The sequence below is a fragment of the Pelophylax lessonae genome, assembly GCF_965119305.1.
Source record: "Pelophylax lessonae genome assembly, chromosome: 1".
NCBI lineage: Eukaryota > Metazoa > Chordata > Amphibia > Anura > Ranidae > Pelophylax > Pelophylax lessonae.
The window spans coordinates 407,295,598-407,313,620 of NC_138768.1; the positions used below are offsets into that span (position 1 = coordinate 407,295,598).

Genomic DNA, 18,023 nt, shown 5'->3' on the forward strand with positions numbered 1-18,023 from the left:
TTTGGTGGGGGTCTTCAGCTAACTTCGATTCATCAGAGATCAGATCTCACTTTGCATGCCGATTTTTTTTTGACAATAGTGTGGTTGGATTCACAGAAATTTTGAGCACAGATTGTTTAGGTCTTTATTAACCAAATGACTCACAATTAAGTTGTTTATATATATTTATTTAGTTGCCACTTTAAATGCTGATGTCCATCTTCAACATATTGTATTTAAAAAGTATTGTTTTTTTTTTCTTTTTTTGCTTTATAATGGTAGCGCAGCACTTAACACATCAATTTTGATTTATAGTCTTACTGCCATCTGCCTTGGTGTGTTTTGTCAAACAATACTGCTAAATACAAAAATGGTTTAAATTAGAACTGCACTGCATCTGGGAACCACAAACCAAAAATGCTATTTCATTCATTTTTAGTATTTAAAACAAGCTCCCCCATCCATGTCTTTATGCTTTATTTTGCTGAGACATTTTGAAAATGCCCCCCGCCATTTCTGGCCGTGGCCATCTTGAGTAAGGGCAGATGATTCATGTATCATTTACTTCCTGGAATTTGTCTCAGGCATTGGCTGAGCTGAGAACCCTCCCTCCCCTCAAGACTCCTGGGATATATGACATCATTTGCTGAAACATGGAAACCAGACTGAAGAAATGAAAAAAAAAGTGTAAAACAAGTAAATATGATATACTTTACTATCTATTTACTAATGCTAGCAGCATAATGATTAGAAATAGTCCAAGTTGATTGAGAGAGTGAAGTTCCATACCAATCAAGTTATTGTCTGTGTTTATTTTCCTTCACTTCCTGTTTTATGTAGTGGTCAAAGTAGCAAGTAAACCAAATCACTCCGTGAGCAACAGAAACCACACTTAAAACCTAGAGGTGGTTTTGAACCTACCCTCCACTATCCAGACCTAAAAAGGTTTACTAAAATAGAAAAATTCCCACCCTTCCTATCCTCTTAATCTATCTAAGACAGAAACCTCACCCAGCTGCTTCCCTACATCTAGGTAAAATTGCAGGGGACCACCAAATCATTACAAAGAGATAAACAAGGACATGGGGAGGGGGGGGGTGCTTGCTTGCTCCCAGCTTAGATTAGGTTCAGGGGCTACAGAGGAGGGTAGGCTGTGATTTGTTTTTTGGTAAAAGTCGTACTTCAGACATACTGTACATGTATCCTATAATTTTTAAGCATTAATGGCAGACTGACTTCTATGCCCAAACACCATCAGATTTATTCAGAAAAAATCTGTAGTCTAAAAACAGTAAGTAACCAATAGAAACGAATGAAAATCCATCTTGTACTACTTTAATTTCAGCAGAATGAACTGTAGTTGGCAACACCAATACACCAAAAGTCATTATGCTAAAGTCAGACTAGTACAATCTTTGATTGGTTGCCATGTATTACTACACCAAAGAAATAGAACTCTTTATTGAACAAAGTTGTATTCCTTACCAACATTTCTGGACAACACAGTGCCCTAAAGACTAGGCTAGCAAAGATAGATAATGTTTTTATATTGTAAATTTTATTTATACAGTAAAGTTAATGTGTCAGCAATTTACCAATTATCTTTTACTTTGGTATTTAAACATTTTAAAACGAAACATCCTATCTAAATATATTTTTTCACCCCAATATTTGTAGTAATGCTTTTATAAGATTGGTTTCAGGCAATGGTTGTTTCTGTGCTATGTGCATTTGTAAATGTTAAGTGTTTCATAAGAGCACTCTATCATCAATTTGCTTTACAAGGATGAGTTGAAATCATATTATCAAAAGGGAAGAATTATGTGTGCTTCAGATGAACATTAATTTGTTTAAAATCAAGCTGGAAGCTCAGTCAATAGAGCAATAAAGGTTGATAAAATGGGGATTTTTGACTTACCGTAAAACCCATTTCTCTGACGTTCATTGACGGACACAGTTCCTGTCATTCTTGACCATTGGGTTATGCTGCCCCTACAGAAGTAGGACACTAGGCAGAAAAAGCTTCTGGCTATACCTATGGGCAGTCCCAGGGGGGTATACTCCCTCTTCCTGCTATAGTCAATCAGTTTTGTTACAAGCAGTGTCAGGAGAATTATAGCTCCACAGGGGGATGGGTGCTGTGTCCGTCAATGAACATCAGAGAAATGGATTTTACAGTAATTCAAAAATCCCATTTTCTCTTTCGTTCAGTGGCAAACACAGCTCCTGTCATTGTTGACCACTGGGACGTCCAAAAGCAGGGTCAAACATGAGGGGTGGGAAACAGCAAAAAATTCCCAAGCCTAAACAGTAGCCAACCAGACAACAGGGGCTCAACCAAAACAACTGGAACCCACCTGAAAAAACAATACACCCTCAAAGAGGATCAGGTCCTCTTAAAACAGCAGCCTGCAAAACCTTGCGGCCAAAGGAAGCATGACAGCACATCAACTTTATAGAACTTTGTAAAAGTGTGCACAGATGACCAGGTGGCCACCTTGAAAACCTGCGTCACTGACACTTGATGATGGAAAGCCCAGGAGGCACTATGTGACCTAGTAGAGTGCGCCTTGACAGGGAAAGGAGGAAGCTGACCCCTGATGAAATAAGCCTGAATCACCGTCTGTCTGATCCATTTGGAAATGGTCGCAGAGGAAGCGGACAACCCTTTTGCAAGGTCCATCCGTGAGCAAAAATAGAGAGTCTAACTTCCTGAAAGATTTCGTAGCTGCCAGGTACACCTGAATTGCCTGGACCACATCCAAGGCATGCAAGACTCGGATGCTTAGGCCTGGGACACAGGGAAGGCAACACAATGTCTTAATTTAAATGAAAGTCAGAGACCACCTTAGGGAGGAATGACGGGCAGGGGCGAAGCACCAACTTATCCTTGTGAATCACCAAATAAGGTGAGCGACAGGATAACGCCACCAGTTCCGAAACCCTGAGCGCAGAAGTGATAGCCACCTGGGACATCGTAAGCAGGGGAATCTCCCGAATATTTTCAAAGGGAGGCTCCTGTAAAGCTGAAAGCACCAAATTAAGATTCCAATGCGGCAATGGAGCCCGCACTGGAGAAACCAAATGTCGGACACCCTGAAGAAAGGTACGTACCAGGGAGTGTACGTCTTTCACATACGATGGTGGATCTTCCTAGAGGTAGATTTCCTAGCTTTTAACAAAGGAGGAATCACGACTCAGATAAACTTCTATCCTTTAGCATCTGGCATTCAACAGCCAAGCCAATAAAGCCAGCGACTGTAAAGCAGGATGGAATATCGGTCCTTGGGACAGTAGATCCTCCCTGAGAGGAAGCTTCCAAGCAACGTTGGCAACCAGCCACACTAGATTGGCTAGGATGACCTGAATCCCTTCTGCCTCGACCCTGCGTAGGAGTCTGGGCAGAAGCTTGAGAAGAGGTAAGGTGTAGATCAGACGATACTAACCTCACAGGGCAACCAGAGCATCTGTGGCGTCTGCCAGAGGATCCCTTGATCAAGCCACAAACCTTTGCACCTTTCTGTTGAGCCGAGACGCCAACAGATCCACCTCGAGATCCACCCACCAGAGACACAGCTAATGAAACATCTCCGGATGAAGGGACCACTCCCATTAGTCCAACGCATGCCAACTGAAGTAATCCGCCTGCCAATTTTCCACCCCAGGAATGTGTACAGCAGACAGGGCTGGAACAAAACTTTAGAATGGCCCCCTTAGAATGCTGGCTACCTCCAGAGCTGCCAGGGCACTTCTTGTGAACCCTTGGTGATTGACATAAGTCACGGCTGTGGCCCTGTATGATTGAAAGTGCACTGGGCATCCCTGAAGTCGCTCGGAGTTCCAGGACATTGATCGGTAGTCTGCACTATTCCAGTGTCCAGATCCCCTGAGCAGAATGCTTGCCGAGGACGCCTCCCAAGAAAGGCAGGCTGGCATCCGTGGTGACCACTGTCCAATACAAGCTGAGAATGGATTTCCAGGTTCTCCACCAGAGCAGGAGACTCCGCTCGCAGAAGGAGATCGTCCAAGTAGCCCAGTACTGTGATCCCCCATTGGCATAGCAAGGCTAGCACCGGAGCCAACACTTTTGTGAAGACCCGAGGAGCAGAGTCGAGACCAAAGGGTAACGCCACAAACTGATAATCTCACAAAAGCAGAGAAAACACTGGTGACTGACACATATTGGAATGTGAAGATAGGCATCCTTGATATCTATAGAGGCGAGGAAATCTCCCTGATGCAGGGATGCCACACCATTTGAATGGACTCCATTCTGAAGTTCTGTACCCGTACAAAGCAGTTTAGCGCCTTGAGGTCCAGGATTGGACACGCTTTGCCTTCCTTCCTGGGGACTGAACAGGTTTGAGTAGAAACCTGGTTCCGACTTCAGAACGTTTTCAGGGACATCAACCCTTGAAGGAACAGGTCTTGTAACGCTCCATACACACCCTGTAAACAGTCTGGGGACAGGCACAGGTTGGAAGGACAAAAACCTTGCCGGGGGACAAGCAAGAGCGAAACTTGATCTTGTAGCTGGACCGAATGAATGACTTTGTGGACCCACTTGTCTTCACAAGGAGAGTCCACAGGTCCAGAAATCAGCAAAGATGGGTCAGGGGGTACCTTCATGCAGAATGAGCCTTGTCTGTGGGTTTGGAGAAGCCCACTCTCGGCTTGCAAGACCAGGTTCATTTAGATCCTCCAGAGGAGGCCCTGAAAGGCTTCGAGCCCTTGTCAGTCGACCCTGAGGGACAAAAAAACTTCTTACGAGCTGAGAAAGAAGGTCCACGTCTACGACGAGGTGCCTTGCCCTTAGTAGCCTGCAGAAGAAAGGTACTCTTCCCCCAAGAGACCTTTAATGATGTTATCCAGGATAGCGCCAAACAGATGATTGAATCAATCAAGGCCTTTTTAGAAGTCTGGTCCACAGACCAGCATTTGAGCCAAAAGACATCCCGAAGGACCACCGCCAAAACAGAGAGGCAAGCCATTAGGGGAGCCGTGTCAAAGGAGGCATCACAGATAAACTGCAGTCCCTGAACCAGCTGGTCCGCCAGCTCAGCAATGGCAGGAGGGAGCAGTTCTCCCCTCCAGGTCACATCGTAGGAGCTTAGCCCACTCGGTCAGAGTCTGCGACACTAGGGCAATGGTAAATACCGGCCCCAACCAGCTAAGGTATATATAATGCGGGCCACAGCCTCTACCTTCCAGTCAGCAGGATCCTTAAAGGCCGGGGACTCTTCCACTGGAATCATGGTTGCCTTGTTCAATCTAGAAATAGTAGGGTCCACCACTGGTGGCACAGTCCACTTCTTAAGGAGGGACTCCTCATAGGGGTATTGCCTAGTAAAGCGCTTAGGAACCCCGCGGGGACGCTTTGGGCGTTCCCACACTTTTGCGACGATACTGTCAAAATAGGCAGGGAAAGGAAACACGTTTGCTGCTCTAGATGGTTTGAGAGTGCCAAAGGGTACCTGTGCCTCCATCACAGCTTCAGCTGTGTCCTCCATCTTTAGGGTCCCATGCACAAATATAATTAGCGCCCCAGCGTATGTGGAGGGGGGGCAGGATGAGGAACTTGGCAAGGGGGGGGCGCCTGCAGGAAGGAGGGAAACCCAGGGGTCCGACCGTCACAAGGAGGGGCCCACGATCACCCCAAAACCCTCCAGGGGTAGAGGCGGGACAGCTACTCACCACACCAGAAACCAGGTGGGCACCGCTCCAGAAACGCTGCGACTCAGACCGCTGCGACTCAGACCTAGGCCAGGTTGTATGCGACCTCGCGAGACATTTAACTCACAGTGCCACCCCCCCCCCCCCATTCAGTGGGGCTATGTCGTGGCCGACCTAGCGCAGAGCTGAGGCCTGCGCACGTGCGCTGGCCAGGCTGGGATGACCACTGGATCTAGATTATCCAGGACATCGGCCAGACCGGCAGTTGATTGTAGATCTAGGAGGAAAAAAATTTCTATCTAAAAAAATTTTGCCAGATCCAGGGATCCCAGCAAGGAACTAGGTCCTTACTCCTGATTGGCAGAAAAAAAACTGAGTGACTATAGCAGGAAGAGGGAGTATACCCCCTAGGACTGCCCATGGGTGTAGCCAGAAGTTTTTTCTGCCTAGTGTCCTACTCCTGTAGGGGGAAGCATAACCCAATGGTCAAGAATGACAGGAGCTGTGTCCATTAATGAACGAAAGAGAAACTTGTTTTTTTTGTGTCATGCCCTATGCTATATACAGCAAAATATCAAAAACACAGAAAGAGTCAGATAAAATATACAGATGCATAAAGCAGTATTCTTTTCTTTGCCTGCATAAGAAATCAGTTCAGACATCATAAAACAGAACTCTACTAGTGGCTAAGGTCTGTGCGCAATTCTCATTTCATTTTGTGTTGGCAGACAGTTGGGGTTAAGATTGTCTGTGGACTTTTTTTCCATTATGTGAGCTAGGGTCTAACCTCTTAATAATATGAGGTTTCACAACACTAACTATAGGGTAGAAGGAAAAAAGAAAAAGAAAAATCTATCTTGTATCTAAAATGAAAAGAAAAAAGATCATTTTAGGCCAAAGTGCAACTCTATGAAAGAAAACAATACAAATCACTGATTGACTTGCAGACAAATGTATGAAGTGAAATGGACTATTTTTGTTTAGTGTAAAAAAAAAAAAAAAAAGAGCACAGCTTACTCAGGGGGACATAGAGTCCTACATTTTTCAAAACGAACTTACTTTTTTTTTAAAATATACTAGTAGAAGCTAACGCCTAATGTGATGTTTGCTTACCAGTGTTTGGTATCGTTGCCAATTGGTATTGATTTTCTAGCCTACCCATTTGGTTCTGGTGACAGCAAGTTGTCAAAAGCACAGAAAAAAGGAGAAAGTAACGAACAAAACAAAAACCATTGCTGCACCATCTATTTTATGGCAACCTGATGTTCTTTTAATAAATCAGTTTTGCCACACTCAAGTTCTAGCAGTGAAAAGAGCAGCAGCAATCAATAAGTATTTAAAGCAAGCAGCAAGTTTTGTGACATGGTTGTACTGCAAACACCAGTAAGTCATTTTTGGTGCTGAGATGGGCTTCATCCAAAACATGTTCCTGTGTATGTAATGACATACACTTTCACATGTTTCATTAAAAGGATTAACAAAAGATGTGTACAATAGCACAACAGATGGGTTTCACAAACAGGACAAACTTTTCTGATAACATGATCTTAAAGATCATTTACCCACCAAAGCCAAAAGGCAACTTGCTCTTTTGCCGGACACACAGGTCTTGTGAAGACTCTTATCCTCCGTGAACAACTCATAGCTGTCTTTAAGATTTGCTGTCATTTGAGGTTCCAGCTGCCCCTACCCAGTCTCTTATCAAGACTGGTCAGCACTAAAATCCTGAACACCTCAAGAGCTAAGATTCCTGGCTTATACCTAGAACATCGTGTAATACGGCACCCCTGATGGATAACAGTGATATGCTGCCCATTTGTTTTTAATCGCTAGGCAGGCTACCTATGCTCATCATCACAGTGAACTATACCACCCTCTAAGGGCACCCCTGAGGAAGGAGCCCAAGAGACTCCGAAACGCGTCGGGTCACAGCCCGGGGGTTATGTGGTATTGAGTTCGACTGTCTTATGTGCAATATGTTTTAGCTTGCCTTCTTGCTTTTATTTCTTCTGTATCATTCAATAGAGTATTTAACTTTTATACAAATTGGTTTGTTATTTATACAATTTGATTGGTGCCTAAAAAGTCCCACCCCTAGGGGAATTTCCTTTTTGGTTTTGAAAGCCAAAAGGCAAAGCCAAGGACTAAAACCAAAAAAATGGTCTATCCTTCCTGTGACATTACTATTGCCAGCTATCAGTGAGATGACCAGGCCACACTACATTAGAATTATAAATGAAATAATGCATTGGTATAAAGATTAACAAAAAATAAATAAATAGATATATATATATATCTATACATACATATTATATATATATATATATATATATATATATATATATATATATATATATATATATATATATATAAAAACAAACATTTAAAGGCATTTCCTCAAGTTATGATTGAAATCATGCAGAATGGTTGTAACCATCCTTAACTCACCTTACTGGCACTGGAAGCTTTGGGCACAGAGGAGATGCTTTCATACTGTTCGTGTACTGGCTAGGGGATAGTGCATAATCACAAAGATGTGAACCTGGGGAAAAAAAAGCAAAGCTCATAATTATCACAAGCAAAGATCACGATTCCAATCACACAGCAAATAATACGACGGGTCTTCAAAAATTTCCATACATATATATATATATATATATATATATATATATATATATATATATATATATATATATATATATATATATAAATAAATGGATTTTTGTAAAATCTTACCGTAAAATCCTTTTCTCTTAGCTCATTGACAGACGTAGTCCTCGGTGATACAGCACCTTCGGGTTATGTTGCCTCCACAGGAGTAGGACTAGACAGGAAATAAAATGCTCTGGCCACACCCTAGGGGCAGTCCCAGAGGGTATATCCTCTCTCTCTCTGCCTCAGCAAATCAGTTATGTCATAAAAGCAGTCTTTAGAGAATTTAACCCAACCCAACTCAAAAAAACAGAGGGGCGGGTACTACGTCTGTCAATGAGCTAAGAGAAAAGGATTTTACGGTAAGATTTTACAAAAATCCATTTTTCTCTATCGCTCATTGACAGACGTAGTCCTCGGTGATACAGCACCTTCGGGAAGTCCCAGAGCAGTATCACAAATGAGGGGTGGGAAAATGGAAATCAAATCCAAATCTAGAAGGCCCAACCGGTGCCAACTAGAAGTTTACAATGCTCATCCTTAATGATGAGACTCAACAAAAAAATTTTCAAACAGAAAAAAACCCTCGAGGTAGACCACCGATCTCCTCTCAAATTGCGGCCTGCAAAACCTTGCGGCCAAATGAGGCATCCGCCGATGCCATCACATCAATTTTATAAAATTTTGTAAAGGTATGTACCGACGACCAGGTGGCCGCTTTACATACCTGGACCACTGACGCCTGATGGCGAAAGGCCCAGGAAGTACTGAGCGCTCGAGTGAAGTGCGCCCTAACAGGGAACGGCGGATTCCGACCCTTAATAGAATAAGCCTGTACCACCGTCTGACTGATCCATGTAGATATGGTCGCGGCAGACACAGGCAACCCCCTTCAAGGGTTATCCGTGATCACAAAAAGTGAGTCCGTCTTACGAAAACCACTTTAGGAAGGAAGGATGGATTCGGAAGAAGAACCACCTTATCCCTATGAACCACCAGATCTGGGGAACGACAGGATAATGCGGCCAGTTCTGACACCCTGCGTAGAGAAGTAATGGCCACCAAGAAGGCCACCTTCTGGGAATGTAAGCAAGGGAATCTCCCTAATATCTTCAAAGAGAAGTTTCTGAAGAACCGACCACACTAAATTAAGATACCAGGCGGTAAGGGTGCGCGCACTGGCGGAGCCAGATGTCGCACCCCCTGGATGAAATTCCGCACCAAGGAATGATTAGCCAAAGGTTTCTTGAAAGAAGATTGCTAATGCCGAAAACCTGACCCTTGATCGTGCTCAAGGATAGTTTCTTCTCAACCCCTTGTTGCAGACAGACCAAAATTCGGGTCACCGAATAGGTCTGTGGGGGAAATCCAATAGATTCACACCATGCAATAGAAGACTTCCATGTGCTGGAAGTCGCTTTCCTTGCTTTAACTGGAGGTAGGAATAACTGAAGCTGACACTCCCTTGTCCTTCAGTACCTGGGTCTCAATGGCCAGGCCATTAAGCCAGCGACTGTAAAGCAAGATGGAAGATCGGTCCCTGAGACCGCAAATCCTCCCTGAGAGGAAGTCTCCAAGGAGCGTCCGCGACTAGCCTCGCCAAGTCGGCGTACCAGGCTTGACGAGGTCAATCCAGAATTTCCAGAATAACTGGAATTCCCTCCACCTCTATCCTGCGAAGAAGTTCCCGCAGCAACTTGAGAGGATGGAAGGCATGCTGTAGCTGATACTGCCCCCACGGGGCGATCAGCGTTTCTGCTGCGTCCGCTAGAGGATCGTGGCGCGAGCTACAAACCTCCGCACCTTACTGTTAGGCCAAGGTGCCAACAGATCCACATCCGGGATGTCCCAATGAAGGGACAGCTAGGGAAAAAACCTCTGGATGAAGAGGCCATATGCGATTGGATCCGAATCGGGCTGCTCTAGAGCTGCTCGATCCAGTAAATCAGACAAAATCTGATCGCTCTCAGTTCCGATACCCTTATTGGTAATCTGGATACTATCGGAAGAAATGACTTCCCCTGGTTGAGCATCGGAGACTTCCTGGTCCGCTCGCTCAACCGGATCCGATTGTCCAGGGAATCGGAATTCTGATTCCAATAAAAAAGAATCTCCTTCAGGAGAATTCGGGTATGAGACTGGGTATACGGTACTGCCTCTAAGAAGGCCACCATCAGTCCCAGCCAATTGACGGACAGCAACATCCGAATCGTTGACTGAACCTTCTGGAGTTTCCCAGCAAGGAGAAACTCTCTTGCCCAGGATGTATCCAACCTTAGGCCCAGATAGTTCAGTCTCCTGGTGGGAACCAGGGATGATCTTTGGGAAAGCGAAAAAACGCTGATGTCCTGCGATGATGGGGATATAAAGATAGGCATCCTATATGTCTATGGACGCCAGGAAATCTCTTATGCAGGGAGGCCACCACTGTACGGATGGACTCTATTTCTTCCCAAGTCCAGATTTGGACGCACCTTGCCCTCTTTCCTGGGCATTGTGAATAGGTTCGAATAGAACCCCTGAAACCGTTCAATGTTAGAAGGGCAGAATCGCACCGGTGGAAGTGATCGAAACTCGATCCTGTGTCCTCCAGAAACCGGTGAAGACATCCCCCCCCCACCCCAGAGATGGGTAGGGGCGCATCAGGCTATATTCTTCAGGCTTGGCTGAGCCGGACTCTTTGTTTACCCGACCAGCGCCCTTTGAAACCCCTCTAAAGGGGCTTTGGAGGGTTTCGCCTTATCGCCCGCCCTCGCGGAACGAACAACTCTATATGAGCAGAAAAGGAAGGTCCTCGTTAGTTACGAGGTCTTTTTATCCTAACAGTCTGTGGCAAGACAGCAGGTGGTACCGTCTATCCTATAAAGAGGAATTCCTCAAACGGATAGCACCTAGCCATGCATTTGGAAATAGCAGGGGTTCGTTTCAAAACGACCCCATTTGGGTAAAGGAAAATCCTTCGCCCTTTTGGTAGGCTAACAAGTACCAAAAAGGAATCTCAGTCTCAGCTACCTCTGCCGGTGTAACCTCAAGACTAAAGGTTTCCCGGATGGACACAACTAGTGCATCCACCACTCTTGTGCTATGGCGGAGGCAGAAACCTGCTCCTCACTGCTGAGGAGATATTACCTGAGACAACAGCCCCCTAAGAGGGACCTGCAACTGCATTGACCAGTTCTGAATCCGTATCTGAAGTATCTGATAAACAATAGGGGTAGGCGGGGGTCGCTACTTGACCCCCGTCCCTGACAGGCCACCTCCACCCGGGATACCAAAGACTCCAAAATTGCCGATAATGCATTAAAAACAAGTGGGGTACTGGAGGGTCCTGCGGCCACCTTGAGGGGATCAGGTGGGGATACCTATGCGGCAGGGTCAATGATTATACAAGACACTTGCCAGCGACAAAAAATGACAAAGTAAAAAAAAAAAAAACTTTTTTTTTTTTTTTTTTTTTTTTGTGTGTCCCCCAGTCGCAACAGCGCCCCTCAGTGTTACCTGCCTTTTTGGACCCCACAGAGAGAGAGACAGACCCCAAGGCTCATCCCTGATGCACAGAAGTTTTCATCAGCTTGCTCAGTGCTTGTCTTGTTACAGACAGGAAGTCTTTGGCCCTATTTTCTGGGTAAAAGAGGCGGCTCCGCCCCTTAACACGCCTGCCGGCTCCTCCCCCTGGCTCCATGAGGTGTTTGAGTCACCTCAAACATGGCCGCCCCCATGCTGGAGACACGAGGCTACACCAAAATGGCGGCCTCGTGCGATCTACCAGACAATGGCGGCGGCCTGCACAGAATAGCGGCATGTCTGCAGAAGGATCTCGGCCTCACAACCCTTCACCCTCATGGTGGTCAGCGTGGTCGGAGGTACCGGACCCTAGCGGGCCGTATGCGGTCCGCTGCTTAGCTGGAGGAATGATCTGGAATGCAGTATACATGTATAGACATCGCCCTGTGGCTACTGACAGGTAGGATACCTTATACTATCACAGTAAAGTTCTAGTACTGCCACTGACTACAATCATTTACACATTTTTACAATTAGATTGTCAGCTCCCAAACCAAGCCTCCTGGCTTCTTGTACACAAAAATCACACTCAATTAGGGGGATCTGTGACATGTTGTAGGATAGAGGGGAACCCATCCTTACCATTACAGAGAGGGGCCCGCGTTCACCACAAGACCCGTCAAGGGGAAAGGGGGAACATACTACTCACCATACCGGAACCAGGCGGGCGCCAACTCCTGACAGTACCCCTCTCCACCGAGGTAGGAGGGCTGTCGACCAATACGGGCGCCGTGACTCATGGTCTTTGGCGTTTCAGCGAGACGTTTAACTCGCAGGGTCAGTCCCCGTCCAGTGGGACTATGTCGCGGCCGACCCAGCGCGGAGCTATGGCCTGCACGCGCTCGTAGGCTGAACTGGGGTGACCACTGGATCTCAACATCCAGCCCGTCGCCCAGTTCAGCTTTCTTGCTTGAAGATCTCACAGGAACACTGGAGAAAAAAAAGCTGTCTTAAAAAATTATTTTCTAAGAAAAAAATCCTGCCAGGACCGAAGATCCCAGCAAGGTATCTAGGTCCTTACTCCTGACTAGACAGAAAAAAACTGATTTGCTGAGGCAGAGAGAGAGAGGATATACCCTCTGGGACTGCCCCTAGGGTGTGGCCAGAGCATTTTATTTCCTGTCTAGTCCTACTCCTGTGGAGGCAACATAACCCGAAGGTGCTGTATCACCGAGGACTACGTCTGTCAATGAGCGATAGAGAAATATATATATATATATATATATATACACACATATACACACACTCACAAAAGTGAGCACACCCCTCACATTTTTGCAAATATTTTATTATATCTTTTCATGTGACAACACTGAAGAAATGACACTTTGCTACAATGTAAAGTAGTGAGTGTACAGCTTGCATAACAGTGTAAACATGCTGTCCCCACAAAATAACTCAACACAGCCATTATTGTCTAAACCGCTGGCAATAAAAGTGAGTACACCCCTAAGTGAAAATGTTCAGATAGGGCCCAAGGTGTCAATATGTTGTGTGGCCCCCATTATTTTCCTGCACTACTTTTACCCTCTTGGGCATGAACTTCACCAGAGCTTCACAGGTTGTCACTGGAGTCCCCTTCCCCTCCACCATGGTGACATCACAAAGCTGGTGGATGTTAGAGACCTTGCACTCTCCACCTTCCATTTGAGGATACCCCACAGATGCTCAAGAGGGTTTAGGTCTGGAGACATGCTTGGCCAGTCCATCACCTTTACCCTCAGCTTCTTTAGCAAGGCAGTGGTCGTCTTGGAGGTGCGTTTGGGGTCGTTATGTTGGAATACTGCCCTGCGGCCCAGTCTCTGAAGGGAGGGGATCATGCTCTGCTTCAGTATGTCACAGTACATGTTGGCATTCATGGTTTCCTCAATGAACTGTAGCTCCCCAGTGATGTCAGCACTCATACAGCCCCAGACCAGGACTCTCCCACCACCATGCTTGACTGCAGGCAAGACACACTTGTCTTTGAACTCCTCACCTGGTTGCCGCAACACACTTTGACACCATCTGAACCAATTAAGTTTATCTTGGTCTCATCAGACCACAGGACAAGGTTTCCAGTAATCCATGTCCTTAGTTTTCTTGTCTTCAGCAAACTGTTTGCAGGCTTTCTTGTGCATCATCTTTAGAAGAGGCTTCCTTTTGGGACAGCCATGCAGACCAATTTGATGCAGTGTGCGGCGTATGGTCTGAGCACTGACAGGTTGACCCCCCCACCCCTTCAACCTCTGCAGAAATGCTGGCAGCACTCATATTTCCCAAAGGCAACCTCTGGATGTAGAGATAAACCGCTGTATGGTCTTGGCCACTGTGCTGCAGCTCAGTTCCAGGGTCTTGGCGATCTACACGCCCAAGTTAAAATGGCCAAATTGGGCACAATCAGCCATTTTCCCTCCCCGGTGTCATGTGACTCATTACTGTTACAAGGTCTCAGGTGTGGTAAATTTGGTGTTATCGCTTTCACTCTCAGTACAACAAAAGTCAGTACACCCCAAAGTGAAAATTTCAAAATTGGGCCCAATTAGCCATTTTCCCTCCCCGGTGTCATGGGACTCGTTAGTGTTACAACGTCTCAGGTGTGAATGGGGAGCGGGTGTGTTTAAATTTGGCGTCATCTCTCTCACTCTCTCATCCTGGTCACTGGAAGCTCAACATGGCACCTCGTGGCAAATAACTCTGAGGATCTGACAAAAAGACTCATTGCTCTACATAAAGATGGCCTAAGCTATACGAAGATTGCCAAGACCCTGAAACTTAGCTGCAGAACAGTGGCCAAGACCATACAGCAGTTTAACAGGACATGTTCCACTCCGAACAGGCCTCGCCATGGTCGACCAAAAAAGTTGAGTGCACGTCATGCTGAGAGGTTGTATTTGGGAAATAGACATAAGTGCTGCCAGTATTGCTTCAGAGGCTGAAGGGGTGGGGGGGTCAGCCTGTCAGTGCTCAGACCATACGCCGCACACTGCATCAAATTGGTCTGCATGGCTGTTGTTCCAGAAGGAAGCCTCGTTTAAAGGTGATGCACAAGAAAGCCCGCAAACAGTTGCATCTGTGGGGCATCCTCAAAACGGAAGGTGGAGCAGTGCAAAGTCTTTAACATCCACCAGCTCCATGACAATGACATGGAGGAGTGGAAGAGAACTCCAGTGGCAACCTGTGAAGCTGTGGTGAACTCCATTCCCTAGAGCAGTGATGGCAAACCTTGGCACCCAAGATGTTTTGGAACTACATTTCCCATGATGCTCAGCTACATTGCAGAGAGCATTATGGGAAATGTAGTTCCAAAACATCTGGGGTGCCAAGGTTCGCCATCACTGCCCTAGAGGGTTATAGCAGTGCTTGGAAATAATGGTAGCCACACAAAATATTGACACTTTAGGCCCGATTGGACATTTTAACTTAGGGGTGTACTCCCAATTATTGCCAGCAGTTTAAACATGAATGGCTGTGTGTTGAGTTATTTTGAGGGGACAGCAAATTTGCATGGTTATACAAGCTGTACACTCACTACTTTACATATATAGCAAAGTGTCATTTCTTCAGTGTTGTCACATGAAAAGATATAATAAAATATTTGCAAAAATGTGAGGGTGTACTCACTTTAGTGAGATACTGTATATATATATATATATATATATATATATATATATATATATATATATATATATATATATATATATATATACATATATACACACACACACACACACACATACACAGTATATAGAAAAACTTACTTAAAAAAAAACGTGTGGAAACTTTTTGAAGAACCCTCGTACAACGAATTTTATTTAACGTGTTTCTTCTGTTATGGCTGTCTGCTTAAAGTAGTATACTCCGCTATTTGACTTTTACCTACAGGCAAGCCTATAATAAGGTTTACCTGTAGGTACAATTAATATCTCCTAAACCTGCACGGTTTAGGAGATATTCGCCCTGCATGCAGATGCTGACGGACCTTCAGAGCTCCTTGCCGAAAAGTGAAACTCCTGCGCGCATGTGCGGGAGTGACATCATCACGGCTCCAGCCACTCACAGCGCCAGAGCCGCAAAACCAGGAAGAGACGCCGAGGCAACATGACAGCGCCCTTAGCGTTGTTCAGGCGACCGTGTCCGGGCTTCGTTTTAAGGTACTGTATTTTCTGGCGTATAAGACTACTTTTGAACCTCAAAAAAATCCCCCAAAAATGGGGGGTCGTCTTATACGCCGAGTATATTATCTCCAAGGTAACCTAAGTATAAGTATTACCGGTAGATGTAATCTCTCAAGACGCTGGCTGTGTGGAAATCCTGTACCGGTATACCGTATGTAATGTAGGCTACATACAGTGTACTGCGCTGAACCAATCAGGGAGAGCGATGTATTCCATTATTGAATGCAAAGCCTGCTCGGATTGGCGGAGTAACATCAGCCCACCTCTCTGACTCTGCCAATCCGAGCAGGCTTTGCATTCAATAATAGAATACATCGCTCGCTGTGATTGGCTCAGCGCGGTATACTGTATGTAGCCGAAGCTATGGTACATACGGTATACCGGTACAGGATTCCCGCACAGCAAGCGTCTTGAGATTACATCTACCGGTAATACTTATACTTAGGGTACCTTGGAGATATTACATGTATTACAGTACTTGGGGTACCTTGGAGATCTATGAGAAATCTGATGTTTTTCAATGGTGTTGCCTTGCTTCGGAAGGGGGGGTAGTCGTCTTATATGCCCAGTCGTCTTATTCGCCAGAAAATACGGTATTTCATAATGAGCTAGTATGCAATGTATACTAGCTCATTATGCCTTTGTCCTGCATGTTTTTTTTTTTTTTTACTGAGTATACAACCGCTTTAAGAATATTAAAGCGTTAAAAGAACAAACTCCATCCTAAGAGAAACTTGGGAGACTGCCATTGGTAACTTTTTTTAAAAAATGAGTTGCCTGTGCCCTGTTGACTTAATGGTACTGTTAATTTTGAGTTATGATTTCTGAAGTTTAAATTAAATTACTTTTGATAATCTGAATACTTGTGGATCAGTGACTTAAAGCATTAAGCTAAAGCCTGGCAATTGGCAGAAGGGAAATCCAAAATCTTAATTTAAACAAAAGAAAAAAAGGGAACCACTGCTTTCTTACCTCCAATGTGTTCGTGTAATACTCATCCTAATATGTTTTATAGCATTGGTAAAGTACATTTAAAGTGTATAAATTTGTATTAAATACATCACTGAAATACATCCAGTATATGAGAATAATAAAGCAAGCCTTCAAAGTCCCTATCAGCCAAGTCCTGGACCTATTTGATGACAACACTACATTAAAGAATTGCAGCCTAATCCAGAATCCACCCCAGCATTTGGCAGGGCATTAAAGTAGCCTCTGCACACAGAAAAAGTCATCCCTTTGCTCTCCACTGAAGTGATATTTTCCCATTTGTATGACTAACAGAACTATTTAAACAAACCGGTCCTGAGTGCTGCCCCCCCAACTTCTACAATTCATAGATTTACAATACTATTAAGTGACTATTGAAGAGGAGGGGAATGAGCGCGAGCCTGGAGTTGCTTTAAAGTGGGAGTAAACTCCCATGCATAATTTGTACCTATAGGTAAGCCTATAAGGACCCTGGGTGGCCGTACCTTCAGAGCGCATGCGCTGATGATGTCATCGGCTGCATCTACAGTAAATATCTCCTAAACGGTACACATTTAGCACATATTTACTGTAGATGCAGCCGGTGACATCACCAACCAGGCATGGGCTCTCTGAAGGTACGGCAACCTGGGCCATTCCTTCAGAGTCCTCTGCTGTAAACGGTGGCTCCCACGTACATGCGTGATAGTGACCTCATCATGGTTCTGGTCACTCACACAGGAAGACTGGGTGAAGGTTGAAGCGCCTTCAGCAGTAACAACGCTTGGCTGGAAGGCTTCATTCTAAGGTAAGTTTTACATAAATATGCTAGTATGCGATGACATTGGCTTGCAGGTTGCAAAAAAATAAAAAACACCAGCGCTTTACTACCGCTTTAAGCTGCATAATGTTGAACATATTGTAGGTCAAAGTTTTGTAGTCCTTTACAGCGTTTATTTTTTAAGTTAATTATTTATTCTTTATACTTTACATAGGGTTTTATTTGTCAAATGCAATAAAATGCTAATT

At 45.0% G+C, this 18,023-nt stretch overlaps 1 protein-coding gene across 2 annotated transcripts in view; it reads right to left on the reverse strand.

Moving 5' to 3' along the window:
- The window catches only part of SLC44A1 (solute carrier family 44 member 1), a 294,253-nt gene that overhangs the window by 151,760 nt on the left and 124,470 nt on the right, over positions 1–18,023 (reverse strand). For both annotated transcript variants that reach the window (XM_082273818.1, XM_082273817.1), the window contains exon 5: positions 8,101–8,194. In XM_082273818.1, coding sequence (XP_082129944.1) covers positions 8,101–8,194 — 94 coding nt within the window. The remainder of the gene's footprint in view (positions 1–8,100; positions 8,195–18,023) is intronic.